At 47.9% G+C, this 15216-nt stretch overlaps 4 protein-coding genes across 4 annotated transcripts; 1 reads left to right on the forward strand and 3 right to left on the reverse strand.

Annotated features, from left to right (window-relative positions):
- Nucleotides 1-1145: 1145 nt before the first annotated feature.
- Nucleotides 1146-2167, reverse strand: LRP88_14641 (LysM peptidoglycan-binding domain-containing protein; the record flags this gene model as incomplete). The annotated part of the gene is made up of 2 exons (XM_083250979.1): nucleotides 1146-1247; nucleotides 1319-2167. The coding sequence occupies 2 exons, from the start codon at nucleotides 2165-2167 to the stop codon at nucleotides 1146-1148; spliced, it is 951 nt and encodes a 316-aa protein (XP_083093379.1).
- A 1294-nt stretch (nucleotides 2168-3461) lies between these two features.
- Nucleotides 3462-4631, forward strand: LRP88_14642 (uncharacterized protein; the record flags this gene model as incomplete). Its single annotated transcript, XM_083250980.1, has 3 exons — nucleotides 3462-3681; nucleotides 3732-3926; nucleotides 4006-4631. 3 exons carry the CDS (start codon nucleotides 3462-3464, stop codon nucleotides 4629-4631), a joined length of 1041 nt encoding a protein of 346 aa, XP_083093380.1.
- Nucleotides 4632-5213: 582 nt separating this feature from the next.
- Nucleotides 5214-6785, reverse strand: LRP88_14643 (uncharacterized protein; the record flags this gene model as incomplete). The annotated part of the gene is made up of 2 exons (XM_083250981.1): nucleotides 5214-5839; nucleotides 6212-6785. The coding sequence occupies 2 exons, from the start codon at nucleotides 6783-6785 to the stop codon at nucleotides 5214-5216; spliced, it is 1200 nt and encodes a 399-aa protein (XP_083093381.1).
- Nucleotides 6786-7640: 855 nt separating this feature from the next.
- LRP88_14644 (uncharacterized protein) lies at nucleotides 7641-10862 on the reverse strand (the record flags this gene model as incomplete). Its single annotated transcript, XM_083250982.1, has 4 exons — nucleotides 7641-8698; nucleotides 9634-10028; nucleotides 10082-10581; nucleotides 10635-10862. 4 exons carry the CDS (start codon nucleotides 10860-10862, stop codon nucleotides 7641-7643), a joined length of 2181 nt encoding a protein of 726 aa, XP_083093382.1.
- Between the last annotated feature and the right edge of the window lie 4354 nt (nucleotides 10863-15216).

Here is a 15216-nt window from a genome sequence, read left to right on the forward strand (position 1 = left end):
GGGCAGTCTCTGATGGAGCCAGGTTGCCTTTTGATGAAGCAAAAAAACTCTCCGTTGAAGCATGGCCAGTCTCTGTATGAGAAGCAGGGCTACTTTCCGTGGAAGGAAGGTCACTCTCTGTGGACCCAAGATCACTCCTTGTGGAAGATGGCTTAGCCTCGGTGGCAGTAGACCCGGCCCGAGTAGAAGTTTGGTAAGTTGTGATCCTAGGCTGGGCTGTCTCCATGATTGTACTCTCTGCCGCCTCCTTGGTCTCCGTCTTGGCTGTTGAAAAGCCAGAGTCGGCTGTGGTTTGGCCGTCACTGTGTGTTAAAGGCTCAGTGGCAATCCCTGTCCCGGTAATGGAAAGACTGGGCTTGCTTGAGGCCTGAGTCTCTTCACCAGTTGGCTGTATGCCAGTCTCGGGAGTTGTAAAGCTAGACTCGACTGTCGATTGGTCCCTGACGATAGTGCCTGGTTCAGTCGTAAGAGCACCAGTTTCTGTGGCAAACGGATCTGTTTCTGTGTTTTCTTGGCCAGTACTAGCAGACTCTTGTAAGCCGTCAGTTATGCTTGATGCACTTTGACCTGTCGTGAATGTGGTACCAGGGGAGGAGGTAACTGTGCTTTGACCATGAGACAAAGTAAAATCTGAGCCAGTGGGCTGAGTCGCAGATGCAGTCCCTTCTTCATCAGGACTGGTTTCTGTCTCTTGTTGGCTACCTGTTTTGGTTGAGGCATCAGGCGACGCTGCTGGATCCGAGTTTTCGGTCTCCGTGGTGACTTGGCTGATACTCGCAGTAAGGTCGGGTGCACCGCTTGGATGGCCGATAGTACTCTCGCCAGTTTGGGAAACCATATTGACGGTCGTAGTAAGCCCGTATGTAGCAGAGGGCGGTGTAAGGGCACTAGATAGTTCCGGCCTTCCGGAAGGCAGCCATTTTTCTGAAGTGGATGGGTTGTTTGTCCCACTGTTGGACTTTGAATGAGTGCCAATCGATGTTTCCGACGTTGTGATTGATCCCAGAGCGGCTGATACGGTTCTTGCGTCTTCGGATGAAGCAAAATAGCTGCCAATGGAGCTTTGAGTGGTGCTAGAAATTGGCGTCTTGGTCTCACATGGAATGCGTGTGCCAGTGGGAGACATGGCCACTGAACCCTCTGTGTCAGAAAGCCCAGTACTTCGCCCGGATGCTGCGGGCGTAGATGAGTTCCAGAACCTGGAAGAATAGAAGGTTGTAAAGGTGACGGAGAACTGTGGACTTGTTCTACCGATCTCAGTCACGATAGTGGGTTGTTTCAAAGGTTGGGACTCGGGCCGCTGTGAGGATGCCTCAACCTGGCTACTCCTGGAACTGATGTCGATGCGGTTGGTCTCAGATGGGCGGCCAGTGGTTTCATTTTCCGTATGGTGGGTAGGCATGTCTGACGGACAGGTGATTACGGTGGATACAATGGTAACCACCACTGTGGCGATATTCTTTTCGGCGAATAGCTGCTCCAGGATTGAAGGGCGATCTGGCCCTAGTTCATTGGCAGTGTTCTTTCGAACCGTCTCCGTTGAGAATGTCCTCAGTGGTCGTTTGTTCCCGTCTGCGCTGACATGTGGCTCAGAAACGGGAGGCCCTCCAGGGAGGGGGCGATCCTCCCCATTGAGAATAGTGAGTGATTTAGTGGCAGAAGAGGCTTGCAGCCCATCCGAATATTGCGTGATGGCCTTTAAATGACCCGCGGTAGTGGTGAAGAAGATGGTGGTGACTGAAGGCTTGTGCGGCGCTGCATCATCGTTCGCATGGCCCTTGGTATGGTCTCCAGATGACGGACCAATGTGTGAACTCTTCCCAGTCTGCTCAGCGTCAGTAGCTGGCAGTGGCTTACTGGTAGCGTTTCGATGCGCTTTGGAAGGATGGACAGTGACCAGCGGCTTATAAATAGTGGCCTCTGATGCCTTGGGAGATGAGCATGACACCTTCTGACCAGGACGCAGACTCCAACACCAGCTGCTGTCTCCGCCGTTAAGGCTGACGAGCTCCTGGACAGTGATGCCGCAGTCATGGGATAACGACAGGCAGGTATCTCCCTTGGCCACGGTCCGTTCGATGCCCAGCTTTGTCATACTACCAGCGTCGACAACTGCAAAGAGCCAAAGGCCTCCCCAGATTCTCTTCCAGGGAGTTATCAGCTGCATTCTGGAAGCGACAATAAGGTATCTAGAAGAAAACAAAGGGATTTGCAACCGAGAATTAGGGGAAAAGGAACGAGAGATGATGAATGAATGTGTGGTGAAGTACAAAGGATACTGATGTGAGGAAGCCGATGAGTCTATATTGAGCATCTGATAAAGAGGCAAGCCACTCCAAACCTAACGTGATAATATTAGCAACTTCAAAGCGAGGCTGACTCCCGTCTAAGCGCGGATGATATGGCAACACCTCAATTTCCAAGAGTCTCCAGTCCTGATGTCACTGAAACATGGCGATACCCTGAGCACTGCCAGCTTCGATGCACCAACAAGTTTGAGTAAAGCTCACGAGTGTTATCAAAGCCTCTTTCCAGCCTCTGTTGGCCCAAGGGTCCTGCAGTTTTCGAACCAACGGACACTTCTATAGGACCGATAGGCCCAACCAACCGCATATCGAACGTTTCGCATATACTTGACCGCCGAACCATCAAACAAGGTTATTTGGCTAGCGCCAACATATTCAGAGAATTCTGATGTAACTGCAACAATCGTCAAGGCCCAGTCGGCCCACAAGCAGAATATTTGAAACTCGTGTTGGTTGTAGCCTGCGCTGCGCCTCTCAAGCTGCGGCCGCTGACAGGCCAAGAACTCAGCGAGATTACAACCGCATGTTGCAACCCTCGCTTAAAGAAAATTCCGCTTATGTAATTGGCCTTACTCCCGATATACGCCCGGACTCTATCCTAAGCGCCGGGGCGTCCGCCATCCTGGGGGATGGGGATCTACCTGTGGTGCCATTGAGTCCACTCGGGTGTGGCAAGGCAGATCTCAAAGAACTCATATTGGGGAATATCGGTCGTTGGCTGTTTAATGGGAAATTGACAAGAGGAGCTGTCGCGTGAATAGATAGCAGGTGTCCCCAGCTTCACAAAAAGTAGCAGATGTTTTGGTAACCATTCTGCCTCCCATTCAAATCACTCAACACGTTTTTTAACATGTCTTTACGCTGTTTGACAGTTGACTCCATTCTATTCTGTCTTCTACTGTGTTCCGGGTTTGTCTTCTCGGCCCCTACGGAGGCTTTTGGTTTTCTTCAAGATGAGCCCACAATGCCCAACACAACTCTCGACCTGCAAAGCCGGTCGTTAGACAAGCGACAAATCTTCAGTCGTTGCGGAAACTCGGCTATGAGTCCTCTGCTAGCTCAAACTATCCAGGATGCCAAGGACATTGTACTATGAGCCGCCCCTCCATTTCCCCAAGAAGCCCTTCATCTGACTCGCTCTTGTAGATGTCCAATATGGTGGACCATCTCGATCTGGCAATCGGCCTCTATCGAAATGACGGGTCTGGAGAGCTCAGACTAGATAAGCTTACTTCTAGTCAACGGACGTTTGATGAGCACAATGCATTTGCTAGTTACCGTGCCTTTATTTCGACCCACTACACTGGCGCAAACGCTCCTGGCAATCTTGAGGGCTTTGAGACTCTAAGAGGCACACGAAGTAGGACTACCCCAGGTGACACATGTATGCCCTTAGTCTGAATTACTAACAACGTTCACAAACAGAGCTAGCACAAACCATCACGGATCAGCTTGAAAAATACCTCAACGGCGAGCCTGTAAGATGGATACGTGGTGGTTTTCCCTACATCAACCTTTACTGCGACGACAACAAGGTTCTTTCAAGGACCAACAGCAACGGAGAAACATACGAACAAGGCAAGTTCATCATCCGTCCTCAAGAGGAACAAGGATTGACATGTACTACACAGCGACCGGGAACGATGACAGTAAGATTCGCTTGGCCACGTTCAAATTATGCCTGCTAACTCTTGTGTAGCTGTCATTACTGAGTCAGGCGATTATCTGTACTGGGTTCTGCAGAAATCTGCCACTCTGGATGGCAAGGAAAGTTGGGTGCAGCGCAAGCTGGTGTGCGATGTGGATCCAGATGATCCTGATTACGATTCAGATGAGGATCCAGACAGCGACTCAGACGATGATACGGATGATGAAGAAGACAGCGGATCGGACGATAGCCCTGATGATGGCCCGGATAATGGCCCGGTTGCCAAGACCAAAACACGCTTTGGCGTCCCTGTCGGGGACGGACTCAACGCATACACTTACAAGGCACTGTACGATACTGTCGAAGAGATTATGGTCCTTTGCCCATCCTACCATGCCCAGTGGCTTCGAGTCGATTCTGAGCGCTCAGTTGCAGGCATGCACTATCGCAATCTGCACGTCGACGTAGGCCAAGAGCCGACAGACGCCCAAAAACAAGCAGCACACGATCTCCTGGCTAAACCTGACTTCCATGGCGAAGAAAAACGCGGTATCAAGTGGCTGGGCGACTTCCTAGTTCAGGTCTTCATCCATGAGTCCACGCACGCTGAGGCCTTCACCGGAGGCGGAAATACACTTGGTCAGGCTGTTCTCGTCGTGGCCATAGTTCAAGGCTAACCTTGTTGCAGTGGACTTGACCTGTATACTCCCTCGAAGTTCTACTGACCCAACACTCGTGGACAAGAGAACGACAAGCGTGGATTGTATGCGTGAGGTTGTGAGGGGAAGACAATGTCTCATAAATGGCAGAGGACAAGGTCACAGGGATGCAGGTGTGTCTTCCAACAGACTAATTCGAGTGTCGAATTTCAGGCTGACAGACAATGAAGAGGGCTTTTCCATGTACGCCATGGGTAAGTCATCTCTCTTGGGTATCGTGAAGTTGCGGCTAATGATCACAGCATGCTGGGTGAATGTTGTCTCCTGGTATAGTGGATACAACCCTAAAGAGCGGGTAAACCCATAGAGTATTGCTGATCTTGCCATCGGCGCAGGTCTGAGTTAGCTTGTACAGGTTCAACCAGTAGTAAGCAATGTCGAAATTTTCATATAAGAGAGGGGTCATGTCGGAGATGTACACTGGGATTCATGGATTCAATAGATCACGAGATATATAGAAGTTGAGGGTGAACACAAATATGTCTCGTGAACAGTAACGTTGCTCCTCTCCCGCCTAGCCTCCGTGACTACCTTTTCCCTTCAAAGATCATCGTCCGAGTCCCAGTTCGGAAAAACAAGAATTGAACTAGCATTTGGGCCGTTCAGATAAGGCTTGATTTTACTTAGAGACCGGACCTGGGCGTTGAAGTTGACGCCCACGGCTTGGAACAGCGACGCCAAAGTGGAAGACTTGCTTTTCGGCCGACAGGCAACCCAGTTAAGATTGGGAAACTCGCCTGGGTTTTGACTTTTCCAGTATGCCAAGTCAAACAACGCTTCCTTGACAAAGTTGCGATAGTGGTTCTTCTCGATAGTAAGAGAAGCAATTGAAGGAGGAAGAAGTCGGATCAGGACCCGAGAGTCGGCGTTCTGCTCACGCTTTTGAATAAAGCCGAATAACGGCATCGAGTTGATAAAGATGTGTTTCAACGCCGAGAATTCTTTGAGGCTCGAATCCGGTGGGATCTTCCTCATCTGGACGTCTCGCTTGCTGAGGTCAAGATGCAGCACCTGCAAAGTGCTTTTGTGTTTGTCGAGATACTCGATGGCGTCTGATGCCTGAAAATGGCCGCCCCGAAGACCTTGCGTTTCGTCCTTGGCAGCCTCGTATTCGAAGGCCACCAAGCCTCCGGTGCAAGCATCCAAAAGCTTCCGCAGCGTTACAGCTAACATCAGGGAATCTGTCACCCTCAAGGTTCTCAGGCTTGGCATGTTGGGAATTGAATGTCCGAAATGCAACGTATATTGGTGGAGGTTCAGTGTCTCCAGGCCCGGAGCCAACTCGATGATAGGGTATCCACCAATGCCGAGGTCAAGCGTTTTCAGAGGCAAGTTGGAAACCCCCAGAGCCGAAAGAGAAGACTTGGCAAGCCCACATGATGGCCACCGGTTGTCCCCCTGGAGGCTAAGATACTCGAGATGCGGAGTTTGGGCAATCAGTATCGCCACTAGCTCCGCATTCATCCAGCGCCGACCAGGAAATGAGCCGTCGGTCATTGCCCGATGAAGGTGCCGCCTCTGTCTCTCAGTTAACTCACATTTGTCGTCAAGGTAGCAGCCTAAAAAGACTTGGTAGACTTCTGGCCAGTCGCAACTCTCGGCATCTGTCACCCTAGACATGCGTTGTCTCCAGGCCTCTGGAAGGTCTATTCCAAGAGCGTGTGCCGCCTCTAGAATGACAAGTCGATTGGCTGTCCGACTTTCGTCCGTATTGCGTCCAAATAGAGATGTATGGATATACATGACCTTGACGCGATGAGCAAGATCCGACCGCCGAGACAGGGTGCGAATAAACGACACAAGCCGGCCTTCCCAAGTGTATGACTCCGAGAGCCACGAATCGCCATATCCCAAGACAAACTCATGGTATAGAATGGGCTGCGCAAGATCGCGGAACCGTTTTGAGGTCAATGATAGTGAGAAGAGCGCATGCCTATCGATAGAGTACCAGGACTTGGCATCGGGTTGTTGTTTTCCTCGCGAAGAGTCTTGAGAGCGAAATGGCCGGTCGTCCCAGGACTGGTTGTATTCATGTTGACAGTGTAGACAAAAGTAGCCGAAAATGCTCAAAAGTATCTCGTTGGAAAGATTGAGGATCGACTTGGAAGCCATCGTGTTGTTGTGCTGATGTATTGCGTGAAAGGAGAGGCATCTTCTATGCGGCACGAGTCTCATGACATGGTAAGGGCCAGATCACGTGCCAGATTACCCTCAACCAATCGCAGGACAGTGACTTGATAGATATGCTCGGTAACAGTCGCAGGATTGTGGCATGCATAACAAAATACTCTTTTACTATTAAAACCACATGTGCTCCGTATGCCACGTAGGTTAATAGACACAAAGAGACTTTGGTTCTTGGTATCTTATTACTTCTTTGTTATAATATCCTTGAGACATATTGCTTATACCATGGCCAATACATATCAACCGTCCACTTCTGTAACCGTCGAACTCCTGCTATAGCTTGGAACGTATCTAGTGGCGAGAGTGTCTTGCCAAAACCCTCGCTCGCCCAGATTATCTGATTGTTTGTTAGTAACAGATTCACGTGAAGTAACGAGCGGATCTCACAGTTCTGCCTTTCTCATGTGTACTAGCCACAAAGCTCCACTCATGCCCTTCAATCACAGCCCCTGCAAGCTCTGAGAGCTTCTTCCAATGCGACACCCGCCAGATGCCGATCTGGAGGGCGGACCAGGGATTCCTTTGCTAAAATGCTTCACAGGGCTACTTGCCTGTGTTAATGGAGAAGATCGACTTGGGAGCGATTAACTTTTTCCTCACCACTAACCTGCTCCTCCTAGGCAAGCATGTTTTCGATCCGAATATGCCGGAGGGTCTTTACTTTCCAAAGGACCTTATGATGCAAGGGTATATGCAGGTATCTTGACTACGACGGCTATACTTTAGTATATATACTAACCCGGGCCTAAAACGTACCACTGATTTACTATTAACTTATGACTATTGACTTGCGCCAAGGGTCTCACTAATCCGGTATACAAATTTGACAGCATGCGCCTTCCCTTCAAGCAGCCTTGTCAAGCCCTCCGCAAGACCATCAAGTCCACCAGGCACAACTTCGTATGGATGAGACCTAAGCCAACCCTCCTGAAACCCGAGGCTAAAGTAACGAAAATAGATGTAACCAAATTCTTTGTAAGTCCCATGTATGGAAACCACTGCAGTCCAAAAGACTTGAGTATCCTCGGCCAAACCTTCCAATGCTGGCGCCACGAATCCCGCGGGCCACTGGACACCAGGAGTCTTAGGAATTCTAGCCTTGTCCCTTGGTAGAACCATGGAAAGCTTCGAATTAGGCTCGAGAACAGCCCCAAGAATCTTGTCGCTTCCGTGCTCGCCGATTGAGTCGAATGCGTGACGCAAAGGCGCCCCCTTAAGAGCCTTCCTGATCTCAGCCGCAGTCGCGTCAGGGCCAAGCCGATAGTCAATAATTGTATCGCCTTTGTTGCGATCAATGAGCGTTTCAACGTGGTCTTTTGACTGCCCCGCCACTGCGATGATGGGATGCACGCCGCTCTTGCAGGCCAGTTGAACGGCAAACGCACCAACCGCAGCACCAGCGCCGTAGACAACAAGCGGGCCAGTCTCAAGGCGATCCTCGTCCGTTGACCAGGGCGGTGGAAGCCCCAAGTCTCGGTATAGCCCGATCGCAGCCGTCATGGCTGTCAATGGGACAGTGGCAGCCTCTTCGAACGATACATTCTCGGGAATGTGAAACGTCGATCTTGCCCAGGCGATCGAGTACTCAGCAAAAGCACCGTGAGGCGTGAACATCTCATGGAAAGCGGCGACGCGGTCACCCTTGCGAAACTCAGTCACGCCCTCTCCAACATCTTCGATAATGCCAGCAATATCATCTCCGAAATTTTGTGGCGGGAGATAAAGGGCACTTTTGACATCTTTCGGGTTTGATCCGCAGACGATGACGCGGATGAGAACCTGGTCTGCCCTGGGAGTTGGGACGGGTGCATCCCTCACATCGACGAGCGGCCTTTGATCTGCTCAGTATGGTTAATCCTGATACTGTAAACGCCATGAGCTGCGGAAACCCACTAAAGGAGACAATTGCTTCCTTCATTATGTCTGGACAATAGGAGAACTCTTCGTCTTTATTGATCAAGCTTATGAAGATATTGAATGGCGAATGAGTGACATATCGACGAAGTATTTCTCAAGGGTCTTATATTCTTCAAAAGTCTCCGGCGGGATAGTTTCGGCTTTATGGTTATGCCGTGTCGGGCATCTCAACCCCCCGGAGCTCCACGCCTTATCGCAAGTCCGCTCGGTCCGGCGGGAATATTCAGCGGAGCGTGATGCTCTGTCTCCTGTTGAGGAGAACCACACAGACCGAGTCGGAGCGGACCCTGTGAGACTCCTAGTGGATCACGGTGGGAGGAGGGGATTGGCTTTGATTCTCCGCAGGGTGCCGTGGCGGCGAGTCAGTGGTCTCGAGAACAACAGGTGTGGTAGACTGCCGATCTACGAGGATGGTCATCTTAGGCATCGTCGTTGATGGGATGCTGCAGCCAGATGTGAAGGAGAATGATGACGATCGTTCAGAGACCGGATTTAGGCGTTAGTGATTATTTCTTGCATGTTCTAGGTTCCAACAAGGATTCCATAGCGAAGATGCATATATAAGACGTGCCTCGAGCTTTCTCTGTCTCTATGTGATCATATATGCTTGACGTGTCCTGTCATCAAGGGAGGGAGCCAGACCGGCAGTGGGTCAATCATAGGTAACGTGTTGTATGATAAACCCTTTTTTTTTTCTAGAATTTTTTAGAATTTTTTTTAAAGCTCATTTCTTAAAGTAAGGGAAATTTTACCAAGACCCGCAGCCGCACCTAAACAGATGTGCTAACGCGAGTCTGAAACGCACCACTGAAATCTCGAGCGCCATTCACCGCGGAGCCTGAACGTCAAACCGAACCTCTACGGAACAAGCATGCCAGGTCACCCCTCTCAAACCAAGCAGCGTCCTTCTTCCAGGCATGTACAATGACATCCCTCCCCACACGAGCAACCTCTTGAACCTGTTCAGGTGTTCCCCATCCCGGAAACGTCGTGGTAGTGCACAGCAGATGCGCACCCGTCTGTATGGCAGTGCGGAAGGCAAAGTCTTGGCTGACATCGCCATACGCTTCGATGAAGCCCTCCATCATCCATAGCCCCGCCGTGATGGACTTGTACAGCCATAAAGCGTACATCTCCGCAATCATTTGTCCAAAGTCGACACTGGGCAAGCCGAGTTGGGTACATTCCCAGTCGATGACCAACATGTGCACCTCGGTGCCTTGCTGGATTGGAACATTGGGTAAAATAATACTGAGAAGCAAGTGTCAACCTTTGAAGTTCGATTCAATAGTCAGTGAGCTTACTTTCCGGTCCAAAAGTCACCATGGATGACCTGGTGCTTGCTCACCTCCTTTCTCTCCGCAGCGGCCATTTGCTCAACTTGTCCAAGAATGTCCTTTACAGGGTCGAGAATATCCAGAAAGTCTTTGATGCGTTCGTGCAGCCATGAAAAGTTGACCATGTGCTTGATGTCCTGGGCGAAGTCGTTCTGGGCCACGACATGTCGGTGTTTGACCTGTCGTGTAGTCCAATCGATAAAGCCTCTAAGCCATTTACCCAATGCCTTGCCCAAATGGCGGCATTGTGGTTCAAAGGACTTGGGAGTTGGAGGGGGGTAATGCTGTAGAATATAGTCCTTTAAATTGATCCCATCGGGTAGGAATTCTTGGATCTGGTTGGTAGCATTGTCGTCAAAGTGGAAGAAGTTTGGTGTTCGAGCGACAAAGTTGTAGGTATCCGTGGAAGCAGATCTTCCAAAGGAGGAACAACCAGACAGACTCCTCAGGCTTTCCACTTCAATGCTCTATGGCGAGTTAGTTGGTATGGCACAATGGGTTAGACTCCAGTGGACAGTACGCAGCGAAGCATGGCTAGTGGAAACTCGGGCTTGGAGGCCATCCACGGCTCTCCGTGCTTGACCAGAACCTCTGTTGTCCCATCGTCTAATGGTGTCGATAGCTTGGCGAGATAGATCCAGTTGACGGAGCCTCCTGAGAGTTTCGTCAAGGATGAGGGCTCGAATTTGGTGCCCACGAGGGCTCTCTGAACTTTGGCGTCTACATCGATGGAGGCTGTTGATGCCATGGTGAGGGACTTTGGAGTAACTAGCAGTGCCAACGATAGAATGATGATAGCCTAAATCAGTTGCAAGGTTCTTTAAATATACTCAGATATGTGATCGACGGTCAGCAAGACGCCTAGTACGCTTTGACGTCATCTGACGATATCTATTCACCAGAACGCCAATAAGGAGACTTTGCGCAACAGGTGACAATAAGACGCCAAGCAGCCAAAGGACAGAAGAGGTATCATGTAGCGCTCCTCCAAGATAAAAAACAAGCCCAGCATCTCCAAACGCCATCATCACTCGTCACTGATTGGCAGTCATGCTTGGCCCGTCTCACCACTAGCAACTTGGGCTTCCAAATTCAAGATATCCGCCTGAAAAGCTGGCCAGCACTGACCCCGCACCCATTGACACAATGTCAGCAGCGCCATAGACAGCTTTTAGATGCCCAGTATCGACTCTGTGCTTCCCAGCTGTATTCGCTCAAAAGTGCAAGCCTTGCCAAATCTGTCAAGATCGGTTGCCACAAGGTACCAGCCATGTTTAATGACAATGATCCCGGGCAGAAACTCGATGGCGTCGATAGGGTCACGTCGGCCCCAACATAGACCGCGCCATTGTGAAGAGTGCCATGTTGCCACCTGCAACAGAGCGGTATCGTAAGACTATTCGGGCCCCTTTGTTTCGATTGAAATGGCAATGGGATTCTTGGTCAAGTCGACCCAGTCAGTGTGGTTAATCGACATGCCTGGTCAGTTAAGGTATCGGGATTGGATGGCTTCGTGGTGCGGCGAGGCCGTCCCTGGCTGAACGCAGATGCAGAAGTCGACCATCTTGCTCGGTGCGTGTCCCGGTCGGTAAGCCTTAATGATCCCAGCAGTCAGGCTGTGTCCATGTTAGTATTATTCGAGACTTGGAGAGGGATCAATACGCGAGGCTCTCCTTGAAGCATCTTCGGGTTAGACGGTGTATCTTGCGGACGGTCCGCACACCGGGAAGGTCTGAGGCTTCAAACTGGGGTTTGTCCCCAAACATCCACGGCCGTACACGTTCGCCAGCGAGCTGGGTATGATTCGTATAAATAACCTAGATAGCTTCCTCACACATACATCACCTTGAAGGTCTCTTGGCAAGATGCCGTAGCCTTCCTGGATATTCCTCGGTAATTGAGTTAAAAGCTCCAACGACGCCGGCTGCTCGTCGTCTTCGAAGGATGCCCTAGCAAATCCTGTCTGCTGAAGCTCTGCATTACGGAGATGTTTCGCAGGAGTAGTTGCGCGAGATCTTGGAGGCCTTTGAGATGCCCTGTACGAGGAAAGACGCGAAGAGGATGTGGCTGAAGGTACTTGGGGAGGAGTATCGGCGTCGAAAGCTTCGGGGATAATGAATTCACAAGGAGGTCAGGGGGTTAAATCATTATGGAACTGGTCGTGGTCTCTTGCTTCCCCTTTGTGGTCTTTGTCGTTCTCAAGTATTTCTTCGTCTTGGGCCTAGTCGTCCTTGTCAACAATGTCTTATCGGAAATCGCTAGCAGCTTCACCCATGTTGACCAGTCTACATCTTGATGGTTGATGCGCCACCGGTTTATCCATGGGCCTCCATTGATGACCTTCCATCACCCCATCTCCAAAGGCGAACCTGAAAGATTAGTCAATTTTCTAGAAAGACTCACCGAGCTTGTTGCGATATGTAAGCTCGAGTCACATCACTTGCAAAGCCGACTTTGATCGTGCCAATACCATGGTCGACAAGCCGAGGAAGCTAGACTAGGACTTGATCGTGTAGCTGCGGGCACACGTATCTAGAGACCAATGTGTTCTTTATTATAGTTGAAGCTCGGCCCTTGGTGAGTTAACTGAGCAAGAAGATCGTACTGGAAGGGATGTCGAAGAGATAGCCTGCGATGTTGTGACCCAAGTTGAAAGGGGAGTGTTATAATCGTATCTACATATGCGCGGAGCCAGCAATGCATAGATGAGCTGCGCTATGCAAAAGTACTAAGTTAAATAAAATATTAACAATACAACCTTCTTAATTTAAGTTTGTTCTTTAAAAATCTTATATCACTTTCAACTAACGTACATGTATAGCGAGCCAGACAGCAAGCGAACCAGACAAAAAATCCCTCAACCTATATTATCTCTATTTGATCAATTGATTCTTAACCACCCAGCATATCACAGTCTAATAAAGAGGCTAGAATCCTTCTTACACTTCAAGCCCATTAAAATACACTAAAACTAAGTCTTAGAGGTGCCGCAAAGCTCTACCAAATCAAGCATTCAACACTGTTTAACCGATATAATGGCATCTAAGCCCGAGTCAATACTATTCCTAATTCACGCCGACTATCTAATCTAGAGGAATAGATCCTTATTTACTTTATTCTCGACCTAGATTCGCGAGGATTTCCCCCCTGGCTTCGTAGTATAAAGGAAATAGCTAATTAATTACTTGCCGACCGCGATGCGCTACTAGTTGGCACGTATTAGGCTTTAAACTTTATTAGGCGATACCTAGACCTTAAGATATATTTTTTTTAAAAGTATAATTATTAGAGAGCTAAATATAAAGATCTAGCTATTATTTATAATTAGTTTATACTTATAATAAATATAATTATAAAGTATAATATCTAATTAGATAATTTTTATAATATTAATAAGACTAGCTTTATAATAGATATAATTTAGAGTAGAATAATTATTATAGGTATAAATAGATATAAAAAGCTAAAATTAGTATAGCCTAGAAACTAGGAATAGATTATAGTTATTTAGGCGATTAATATAAATAGCTAAGCAATCTTGTTATTTATTATTAATACTAGCTAATATTACCTTATTAATTAATACTAGGATAATAACCTCCCGGGCGATTAGGCTATTATAATAACCTAAAATAGCTAGACTAATAATAAGACTAGTCTTAAGTAGCTTAAGTACTTTAATTAATATATAGCTAAGTAATTAAATAATTATTATTATCTTTTAATTCTTAATAGCTATAAAAGTTATTACTTAATTAAATTTAAGAGATATTATAAAAAAAAGAAAATTATTAGGCTTTATATATTATCTTATTTATCTTATATATTTTAGCCCCTTAATATTAGGTACTTTAATATATTTAAAAATACTTATAATTAAAAAATAAAATATTTAATTAAATAATATATATAATAAGTATACGACGCATCCAAGTATGCGACGCACTTTTCTTAAACCTTACTACTATAAACTAAGATAAAAACATAAAAAATCAATTAATTAATTAAAACTACTTACTATACTCTTCCCTAGACGTCTTAATTACTACCTAATAGGTCCTTGTATTATAACTAGGCTTACCGCAGATACCACAATGCCGAACCCCCGGTCGCGCCGACCTTCCTTGACCACCACTTCTCGATGATTCCGCCACTACTTGCGCATTAATATCCATCTGATCAATTACTTGCCTTCCCTCCTCTACTATTATTACCCCTCTTTTCTATAGTCTAGTCCTTTTTGCCCTCCGGCGCTGGCTTAGTATCTTATTTGCCTCTCGAAGGTCTTTATTCTTAGACCTTAATAAGGCATTCTTATGCATCATTGCCTTAGTCCCCTTAGCAAGCGACTTAAGAGCTCCTAAAATTGACTCTGGGGAGCTACTTTAATGCCTTCTGATTCGTCTATCGAGGTATTCAGACTGAGATTAGGCCTCAAGGACGGTCTTTAGAGTCTTTAACGCCCAAGGGGTCATAGGGCTAGCTACCTCCTCGGCAGGCGTTGGAGTCCATAGCTACATATTAAGCTTCAAGACCACACTTTCCGGGTCAAGAGGAACAAGCCCGGCTCCTCTAAAAGCCGCCTTGATATTTCTTTCCGTCATAGTGGCCTAATATGCGGCGTAGAAGGCCAGAAAGAACTTAGTCTTTGAAACGTGGGTTATAGAGCATCTAATTAGATGCTCTATTTCTCGACCATAAGCCTGCTTGAGTAGGTTAAAGTACCTGATATTAAGAGGCTAAAGTAGATGAGACGAATAAGGTGGCATATAAAGCGTGATGATCTTATTTTCCTCGCAATATCTCTCAAAGTCAACGGAGTAGTGACTTTCGTGGCCATCTAGGATCAGAAGATAATAGGAACTAATTAATCGATTACTTATACACCGGTCAAAGTGTTTTAGCCACTCGAGACCGATCTCATTATTAGTCCAGCCATTTTAGGTCGTCGCAATAGCCCAATCGCCCGGGAGGTTACTTTCTCGGTACTAGTTAGCGAGGTAATATTAGCCCGCACCGATAATAAACGGCGGGATCACCCAGCCTTCCGCATTAATCGCTTAGATCACTATAATCCATTCCCGGTTTCTAGGCTATACTAA

Source organism: Fusarium phalaenopsidis, assembly GCF_050370095.1.
Source record: "Fusarium phalaenopsidis strain FUZ10S chromosome Unknown contig_32372, whole genome shotgun sequence".
Taxonomy (NCBI): Eukaryota; Fungi; Ascomycota; class Sordariomycetes; order Hypocreales; family Nectriaceae; genus Fusarium; species Fusarium phalaenopsidis.